The 9,945-nt window shown below is 47.7% G+C and overlaps 1 protein-coding gene and 1 non-coding gene across 4 annotated transcripts in view; one reads left to right on the forward strand and one right to left on the reverse strand.

Moving 5' to 3' along the window:
* Positions 1-6,666, forward strand: part of EVC2 (EvC ciliary complex subunit 2) — a 165,045-nt gene extending 158,379 nt beyond the window's left edge. For all 3 annotated transcript variants that reach the window (XM_070791783.1, XM_070791781.1, XM_070791782.1), the window contains exons 20-22: positions 921-1,117; positions 3,346-3,447; positions 5,941-6,666. In XM_070791783.1, the coding sequence (XP_070647884.1) occupies positions 921-1,117; positions 3,346-3,447; positions 5,941-6,211 (570 nt within the window). In that variant the 3' untranslated portion in view covers positions 6,212-6,666. The remainder of the gene's footprint in view (positions 1-920; positions 1,118-3,345; positions 3,448-5,940) is intronic.
* Positions 6,667-8,349: 1,683 nt separating this feature from the next.
* Positions 8,350-8,422, reverse strand: TRNAG-CCC (transfer RNA glycine (anticodon CCC)). Its single transcript has one exon. It is a non-coding gene; the product is annotated as a tRNA-Gly (tRNA).
* Between the last annotated feature and the right edge of the window lie 1,523 nt (positions 8,423-9,945).

The following is a 9,945-nucleotide window of genomic DNA, read 5'->3' on the forward strand; positions in this document are numbered from 1 at the left end:
TATTTACATACATGCCTAGAAAGATTCCTAGAGTGTGCTTTGCCTAATGCTACTGATAATTATTTCTGGGTAGTGGCACTTGGAATTATTAACAGAATTTTTGTGCTTTTCCCAGGTGGCACTCATGGTAAAGAACCTGCCTGCCAACGTAGGAGACATAAAAGATGCGGGTTCGATCTCTAGGTCGAGACGATCCCCTGGAGGAGGAAATGGCAACCCACTCCATTGTTCTTGCCTGGAGAATCCCATGGGCAGAGGAGCCTGGCGGGCTACAGTCCATGGGATCACAAAGAGTCAGACACAACTGAAGTGACTTAGCATGCAACATACTGCATCCCTAACTCCTGGCCAGTTCTGCTCTGTTCTCCATCCCTATGTTCTGTCAACTCTGGTTATTCACTTGGAATCATACAGGATATAAGTGTGCAGCCTGGCTCTTTCCAGGCGGTGGAAAGCCCTAGCGATCCTTCCATTTCTTTCACTGCAGACTGGTATTCTGTGGTATGGCCATAGTACAGTTTCTTTAACCCTCCACTGCTTTAGGGCCTTTTCAGTTGTTTCCACAGCCTGTGCTGTTCCCTCTGAGCCCTATCGCCTCACGGAACATGAGTAGGAGGAGAAATTACTAATTGGCCTGGCTGTAGGCCAGGGCTGTAACTATGATGAGTGAGTTGCCCTGTATCCAGGAGGATAGCTGGAAGGGATGGATGAAGGCTTAGGGAATGTCATGGGGAGCCAAGGCTGCTGACCAAATAGATTTTCTTGACGGCTCTGTAAATTTGGGGACATGTTTTCAAGACCAAGCTAATAAAGTATTTATCTCCCTGGGACAAAAAGTCCTAAGACCGTGATCCATTCAACCCTGCTGTTCATCAAGGTGAGAGCCGTGAGGCTCTGAGTGCCTGCATTCACTCCTCCAGGAGCTGAGACTGGCGTCGTACCTGTCGAAGCTGACGATGCTGCCGGGGGGCACGCTGCGCCGGCTCCTGACCGTGGCTCTGCCCGCAGCCTCGCAGGCCGAGCTGCTGGCGGTGCTGGACTCCGTGGGCCAGAAGCATCAAGACCACTCGGTGGAGAACGATGGCAGCAGGGTGCAGGCTGACCTGGGCAGGAGGGGGTGAGTGCAGGGTCGGCCGCTTTTGGAAAATGAGGTCCCATTTTCCTGAGAGAGAACGGATCGGGGTGGTGAGCCAGACCATGGGGCACAAGCACACCCGCCTTCCCAGGGGAACTTCCTCACTTAGGGAGCAGATGGCATCCAGGAGTGTCATCATGAATCCTGGAAGTCATGGCAGGCCCAAGGGTTTTGTCCACAGCTTCTCTTTTCATCACCGGTTCACTTCCCAATGGGATCTTAAGACAGTAGGTTTCCTTGGGCTGTAAATATGCCATATACACACAGTAAATGCATAAAGGAAAAAGGCAGAGAGACACCATGGTTCTATCAGCTGGAGCCACTGGCTATTAGCATTTTGTTACAATTCTTCCTCCAGAATGGGTTTGTCTCCTGGGTTGTATGAGTGTGTGCGGTGTGTGGGGGTGTGTGTGCGTGTATGTGTGTGTATGCATGTGCATGAGCACACATGTATAGGAATCCCAGTATATACAGCCTTACCTCCTGCTTTTCAGAACCTTATAGCAGAGGCAAGTTTGCTTATTACCTTTCAGCTCTTGTCCACGTGCAAACATCTTCCTAAGCATCTGTTTCGACTCTTTCTGCTATTTTTATTAACAATTTAAATTTTCATGCTTTTCCCAGTTATAGAAACATCTCCATAGATATTATTTTTCATAGCTGCTTATTATTTTACTGAGGCGTGTAGCATAGTGTATATAACTGTTACTCTATTGCTGACCATTTAGTTTGGGTTCATTTTTCCTCAATTGTGGATAAGGTGGCATAGATACTTTAGGATCAAGTGGCAGGTGTGCATTTTGTCAGTTAAGGGTCTTTATTAAGGAAAGGCATGAAGAGGGATGTTGGATAAGTATGGGGCAGCCAGCCAGTCCACTTGAGAGCAGAATTTATTAGGGGTGAGGCTGCAGGGAAAGCCATGACCAACCTGGAAAGTGCTGAAGGCCAGGCAGCAAAGCCCAGTCCTCAACGAGGATCCACAGGAGGCTAGGGAAGGGCGTCTTGATGCCCGTGAGTCTGTGGAAATGGCATGATTGTGTGGACATGTGTATATGCAGGTTATTTTCCCCGACTTGTAAGGGAGTCCCTGACTCACAAAGGCAAGGTGCACAGCAGAGGGCTAAGAGTAGGGCTGGGTGCCAGGAAGGGTGAGAGGGTGACATCAGCTGTAGGGAGGGAAGAGCAAGCATTCCTAGAGCTGGAGGGACCCAGCACGGGGCGGGCTGGGGCTGGATGTGAGTGTGCTCACAGGACTGGGGTGTGGGTGGGGTCGGGGCTGGGGTGGGCGTGGTCGGAGTTTCCTGTTTCAGCCTGCTTTCTCTAGTGCAATCAGAGAACACACAGGCAGCAGGTACTGGTGGTAACCCTGGAGCAGGACTTTGCATGGTCACAGCTTGGCCCAGCGTGGATGAGGGTTCTTCACCACTGCCGCCCCTCCCCCCGCTCTGCCTTCCCCATAGCCCCTCTCAGCACCCACTCCCCCCCCAACCCCCATAGCTGCACAATGTGAAGCAGCTGAGGCAGAGTATGAACTTGGCCAGAACCAGGCACCAGTGGACACTCGATCCTGTATTGACTTGACTTGAACCCAAGCTCGTGGACATCTTTACCCCTGTCCTGTTTGCTGTCCCTTCTTCAGTTGAGAATCACGTGGCATTCAGGCTCTCTGCCTTACCCTCCTTCTGAGCTTCCCTTGTACCTTCTCAATCTTCTTATTCATGTATTTATAAAACATGTATGAGCTCTTAGTGTGTCCACTGTCAGGCATCGGTGTAGGTGGGAGAGTAAGGGACAGTCCTGCCGCCCAGAACGTCCACTCTGGGGGAGGTGGACCACACACAAGCCAGCGCAGAGAGCTCTTTGCTTCTGGAATCTTCCATGCATTCAACTGCAGGGATGCTCAGACTCAGCTCAAGTGTCCCCACATCTCGGCAGCCTCCCTCTATCTGACCCATGTCACGTGCTACCTATCTGTGACCCCTGGACTGGGGACCTCTTGGGGCAGAGACTGTGTCTTGACTTGGCCAGCAAGATGCTTGATCAGTGTTCACAGAGTGAGTGAGTGAGTAAATGTGAATACTCTCAAGGTTTTTCCTATCAGCCAAAGGTCATACTGAAGGAAGGAGTTCCCAGAGGGCTTTTTAGGATTAGGCATCACTTGAAGGTTCTGTTCTTTTTGAAAATATAAGAACGTCCCTTCTTGCCTTCAGGAAACACCAGGGTTGGTGGCAAGCCTTAGAGAGCAAACTTCGTGGAGAACTGATAAACAGAGGATTAGAGAAGATGCTCTGGGCTCAGAAGAGGAAGGAGAGGTATGAGGGCATCTGTTCAGGTGGACTGGAGGGGTTGTCAGCCAGGGTGCCCATGAGCCCAGAAGGGAAGGTGGAGGGGACCATGAAGGGAGGGTTACTATGGACACAGCACACTCCTTCCCTCCAGACAACATCTTTATTCGAAGTGGGCTTAGTTTATTTTTCTTTCAAGGGAGAGCATGAACACAGAGCCATACTACCAAAATGGGCTTAGTTTAAAGTGAAGTAAGTCAGACAGAAAGACAAATATCAAACAATAGCACTTACATGTGGAGTTTAAGAAAAATAATACAAATGAATGTACTTGTGAAACAGAAATAGACTCACAGACTTAGAAAACAAGCTTATGGAACCAAAGTAGAAAGGGGCGGGGAGGGATAAATTAGGAATATGGGATTAAAAGATACAGACTACTGTATATAAAATAGATAAGCAACAAGGATTTACTGTATAGGTCAGGGAACTATAGTCAGTATCTCGTAACCTAAAATGGAAGAGAATCTGAAAAACAATACATACATAAAACTGAATCATTTTGCTTTACACCTGAAATAAACACAATATTGTAAATCAACTATCCTTCCATTTTTTTTTAAAAAAAAGGCAAAGTGAGCTTAGTCTAGGAACTGAAGATAAGCCGCCTGCTATCAGTGGGAGAATGTTCTATCATTTATTAGCATTTTAATTGCAGTCTTTATTTTAACTAGTGGCTCTTTTTAAATGGGATCTCATTAGGAGAATTATTCCTTATAAAGGCTTAGATTTTATGGTTTACAAAGCCCTTTCTCGTCTTGTTGGACTGAGCCTGCCCGCTTTCGGAAAGTGGGCAAAATCCCACAGCCATGCTTTACCAGCTCTGGGAGGTCAGAAGAAGAGACCCCCACTGGTGAAAAGTAGCCGTGGGATTTGAGGGCACTGAACCAACCCCTCTATTTCTCTGAGCTTCCAGGCCACTGCTCTTTTCACTGTATTGAGTCCCTTTCTCTTTGAGCTGCGGTGGCGGCACACCTGGAGAGCAGAGGAAAATTGGAGGCAGGGTGGTTTTAGATCGCTTCAGACAACAGACTCAGGTGCTCACGGGTTTCCCACTAAAAATTTGGAAAAATAGTAACACGAGTGACAAGAGTTAGGTTAACCCGTTTTAACGTAACAGGTTAAATAGTGATAACCAAAATGTGCCATGGAAACAGTGATGCCCACAGGACGTGGGAGAGTCCTGCACCTTCCAGAATTTCTCAGGGTGAAGCCCTAGAGACCAAGCTGCCCAGAGAGTCCATGATAACAGTCCCAGAGCCATTGATAATGGGCTGGACATCAAAATTTAGTCCCAGAGGAATTAGATTAGGGTATGGCAACGCACTCCAGTATTCTTGCCTGGAGAATCCCAAGGACTGAGGAGCCTGGTGAGCTACAGTCCATGGGGTCGCAGAGAGTCGGACACGACTGAGTGACTTCACTCACTATTGAGCCCAAACCAAGAAAATTAAATTCAGGCCATATAAAGGGAAAGCGCTCCACCAAGGACTGGAAGTCAGGGTCCTAGGATGAGGTTGGGAGAGCAAAGGCATTCCTGGGCTGCACTGACGTCAGTGGTCGAGTGCAGATCAGGAGGACCCCGGGCCCACGGTGCTGGACCACTGTGCCCGCCTTTTCTCTGCCTCAAGGCGCTGTGGACGAGTGGTGGGAGGAGGACAGACTGCGAGTCAGAGGGAGCTGATGGAGCTGTCTTTGAATCCTTGTTCAGGTGACACAGCTGCCAGGGCAGGAGTTCGTGGTGATGAGGTTGGAACCTCAAAGCCACTTCTCTTCAGGAAGGGCCCATGAGCCTACCAGTGGCCTCCAGTATGTCAGCCCACAGTGACATGGCCTTGTCCTGCCCTGCTTGGGCAAAGGACCCTGTGGCTTTCAGGTCATACAGGGCTCTCAGAGGGAGTCAGAGCCATTTTCAAGTGCAGCTGGAACTGAGGGACTGGACCGCTCACGGGCAGGATTCCAGCAATCCTTTTATAGGATATTCCCCCAGTGTGCTGCTCTGTTCTATTTCAAACAGTTTACCTAACTTCTAACTGTTGCCTTACACTCAGATTTTACCAGCCTGTGTTTAGTGTGAGGCCCACAGGCAAAGGCATCATGGACAATGTATCCCAATCATCTGGGGGGAGACGGGAAGCTCTGACTTGTAGCATCTGTCAGGTTCCGTGGTGTGAAACACCCCCACCCTGGCTGATTGCATGCTGACAGCATGATGACAACAGGCTCACCAAACTCCGGAGAAGTGAACAGTCATGAGTCAGTGTGAGCCGTCTGCAGCCCCTGCCATGGGCTTCAGCTAATCTCAGGGGCCACCCTGGCAACCACAGAGAAAACCCTTTAAAGTAACACTTAACTGGGGACCTAGGAACCAAGAGGGAGTTTTCCTGGAGAACTCTGTCGGCACACTCAGGAAAGTACGTTGCCAAAAATGTCCAGTCTGATTTTCTGTTCTCTCTTTAGCATATTAAAGAAGACGTGTCCCCCTCTCAGAGAGAGGGTGATATTCTCTGGAAAAAGAAGTTGGCCGCACCTGTCCCTGGAGTCCACTGATGAACTGACCCCAGTGCCCATTGTAGGGGCAGAAGCTGTTGACTTATTAAACACGGGTGAAAAGCTCTTTATCTTCAGAAATCCAAAGGAGCCTGAGATCTCACTGCACGTTCCTCCCAGGAAGAAGAAGAAGAACTTTCTGAATGCCAAAAAGGCCGCGTGGGCCTTGGGCTTGAACTAGCCCAAAGGGAAGTTTCTAGAGTCTGAAGACACGAAGATTTGTTTTCTCCTGCCCATCTGCGTGTATGCATGTTTTATGTACAACTCGCAGGTATCGATTGTACATGAAGGAGACTGACACATCTCTAACCCTCCCCCTCTACCACCATGACTTTCGAGGACTCAGTTTAATCTGGTCCCACGAATTCCCAGGTGGCCTACACCCTTCAGCATCACAAGGGACATGAAGAGACAGGGGACCACCCCATGAACCCTCACTGCTTTCGGTCCCAGCTCACGGACGATCTGGGGGAGACCCCCCAGCTCCCGGTTCACATCCCCGAAACACCTGACTGAAGTGTGGGCTGTGTGTCAAAGGGCAAGGCTCTCGGTTCTCACATTGTGTTTGTTACATATTCTATTTTTATCAAGGGAACTTTTGATTAATAAATGCATTTTATATAAAGCTACTCTCAAGGAGACTCATTTTTGCTTTCTGTAGGAACCATTTATTTACTTATTTTTGATGTTTGTTTTATTTTTTAACTTTTTATTTTATATTGGAGTATAAGAGGGCATGGCAACCCACTCCAGTATTCTTGCCTGGAGAATCCCATGGACAGAGGAGCCTTGTGAGCTACATACTGTCCATGGGGTCGCAAAGAGTCAGACACAACTGAAGTGACCTAGCATGCATGCATAGCCAACTATGCAGAAGGACATGGCAACTCACCCCAGTATGCTTGCCTGGAAAATCCCATGGACAGAGGAGCCTGGTGGGCTGCAGCCTGTGGGGTCACAAATGAGTCAGACACAACTAATCGACTAAACAACAAATAGCCAATTAACAATGTTGTAATAGTTTCAGGTGGACAGCAAAGGGACTCAGCCATACCTATACATGTATCCATTCTCCCCCCAAACTCCGCTCCCATCCAGGCTGTCACATAACGTTGAGCAGAGTTCCCCGTGCTAGACAGTAGGTCCTTGTTGGGTATCCATCTTAAATATAGCACTGTGTGCATGTCGATCCCAAACTTCCTAACTGTCCCTTCCCCCATCCTTCCCTGCTGCAATGGTAAGTTCGTTTGTTGCTTTCTGTAGGAACCATTTATTTTTAGTCCCTTCTTAGGTTTTGCCCCTATGTTGTGATGTTCAGTAGAGGTTTGCCCTTCATCATTCCAGGTGCCTGAAGAGGTCCCAGCCCCTGGGCTGTACCATCTCCAACTCAAATCAGGAAACCCAGAAGCTTAAGGTCATAAAGCCGATAAGTAATAAAGTCAGGACTCACTGAAGACTTTACGGCCCCAAACTCTCGTCCCTTCTCCTGGACTTGGTAAATGGACACACACTTGCCCGCGCTTGTTTACCAGCAAACTGACTGTGCACAGGTCCTTGTCTTTCACAGCGTGCTTTCCTGTACCCTGACCTTTCCATCCTCATAGTGGTGGTTGCATGAGCATTTCTGAGAACAAGGCAAAGAATACAGTTACAATCGTATTGGGTCTACGGTTACCATCAGAGGTTAAAGCATCTGCCTGTAATGTGGGAGACCCAGGTTCGATCCCTGGGTTGGGAAGATCCCCTGGAGAAGGAAATGGCAGCCCACTCCAGTACTCTTGCCTGGAGAGTCCCATGGAGGGAGGAGCCTGGTAGGCTATAGTCCACGGGGTCGCAAAGAGTCGGACACGACCGAGCTATTTCATTTTCCTGACGGTGGGAAATGATCGGAAAGGGAGTCCTGTCACCAGCAAGAGGAAGAAAAGGGATCCCAATGATGAAGCATCTATTACAAGAGAATCGCTTCTATTAATAGACCCTTCCAGCTACTTGAATCCACTTATTAATCCTTGATGATACCCAGCAGATGGGGATAATTACTCCCATTTTACACCCAAGTAAGCTGAGAGTCAGAAAATTTTAGGTTTCTGGCAATCACACCACCTGTAAAGGAGGAATCCTCACTTTGAACCCAAGTCTCCTAACTTTCAGACCTTACCTGCCAGGAGACTCTGCATTGCCTTTGGCAACCTGAAGGCTAAGTCTCTCTCTCTCTTTTTAAAAAATTATTTATGTATTTGGTTTTGCCAGGTCTTAGTTGCAGCAGGCAGGATCTTCCTTGCAGCGTGTGAACTCTTAGTTACAGCATGTCGGCACTAGTTCCCTGACCAGGGATTGAACCAGGGTTCCCTGCATTGGGAATGCAGAGTCTTAGCCACTGGACCACCAGGGAGTCCCTGTGAAGGTCAAGTCTTATTTGCAGTTTTCCTTTCCCATGGGCACCATGCAGCATGGTGATCAGGGACCTTTACTGGGGGTTGGCACTTCTTCCAGGGACCTCTGTGGACCATTATAGTGGCTGCCAGTTGAGCACATCACTGCTATAGTGGATATGCACAAGTAAGCTGTTCCAATGAAGGAGAGAAAAGTGAATGGGATCAGTTCTCCCATCAGAAGGTCAGGGGAGCAGAGAGGAGAGAAAGGGCAGTGAGTTTCACACACAGCGTAGTGGACTGGAAAAGGCATGGTCTTTGGTATAAGCCAACACAGTCCGATCCTGCTCTGTTGCCTGTGAGCTGTGTGTCCTGGGCAAGTCACCTGACCTTTCTGAACCTCATTTTCTTAATCAACAAAGGGATAATGAGATTATAAGAATTAGATGAAACCAGATCTGTGAGGCGCTTGGTGGTGGCATGGGCCTGCCAATCTATGTCCTTCTGTATTCTTTGAAGGTGATCTGTTTGCTTTTCTAATAATTTCCTGATTCTAGCACTCAGCTGGAATTATGCATGACTGAAACTAGATTGCACACAAAGATTTGAAAAAATATCTCAAAATTATGGGCTGAAGGCTGAATGAATAAGCTATTAGCAACAACAGGAGGTGCTCAAACTGTTCAAAATCCAACATTTGAACCTAATAATAACTCCCTACATTAATAGACAGAGAAAGACTAACTATTGGTTTAAGTTCTCTAAACTCGCTGCATGAGAAACATGAAGACATGATGGGAAAGCTTGTGCTTCTGAAATCAGGTAGGTCAGGTTTAAATCTTGGCTCTACAACTTTTGAGCAAGTCACTTGACCACTCTGAACCTTTTTAGTCTCTTTATCTGGAAAGCAGAAGCCCTAATACCTACCTTAGGGTAAGGATGTCACAAAGAGTGAAGATATCACATATCATATAAAATGTTAGCGTACAGTAAAATGTTGGTGTGCAATAGTGCAGCTTATCTATTCTATTTTTACATATTCACAAAATTGAGTTTTATGTTTCCTTTTTATTACTGTTTCCACCCTAGATAAATAGACAGTGACCCTTCCAGAAAGGCTGCACCTGCCACAATACATGGAAGGCTATCCATGAGAGGCTTCCATGAGAGCCAGGCTTCAACAGTACGTGAACTGTGAACTTCCAGATGTTCAAGCTGGATTTAGAAAAGGCAGAGGAACCGGAGATCAAATTGCCAACATATGTTGGATCATTGAAAAAGCAAGAGAGTTCCAGAAAAACATCTGCTTTATTGACTATGCCAAAGCCTTTGACTGTGTGGATCACAACAAACTGTGGAAAATTCTTCAAGAGATGGGAATACCAGGCCACCTGACCTGCCTCCTGAGAAATCTGTATGCAGGTCAAGAAGCAATGTTAGAACTGGACATAGAACAACAGACTGGTTCCAGATTGGGAAAGGAGTGCGTCAAGGCTGTATTTTGTCACCCGGCTTATTTAACTTATATGCAGAGTCCATCTGG

The sequence above is a fragment of the Bos indicus genome, chromosome 6 (assembly GCF_029378745.1).
Source record: "Bos indicus isolate NIAB-ARS_2022 breed Sahiwal x Tharparkar chromosome 6, NIAB-ARS_B.indTharparkar_mat_pri_1.0, whole genome shotgun sequence".
NCBI classification, from domain to species: domain Eukaryota; kingdom Metazoa; phylum Chordata; class Mammalia; order Artiodactyla; family Bovidae; genus Bos; species Bos indicus.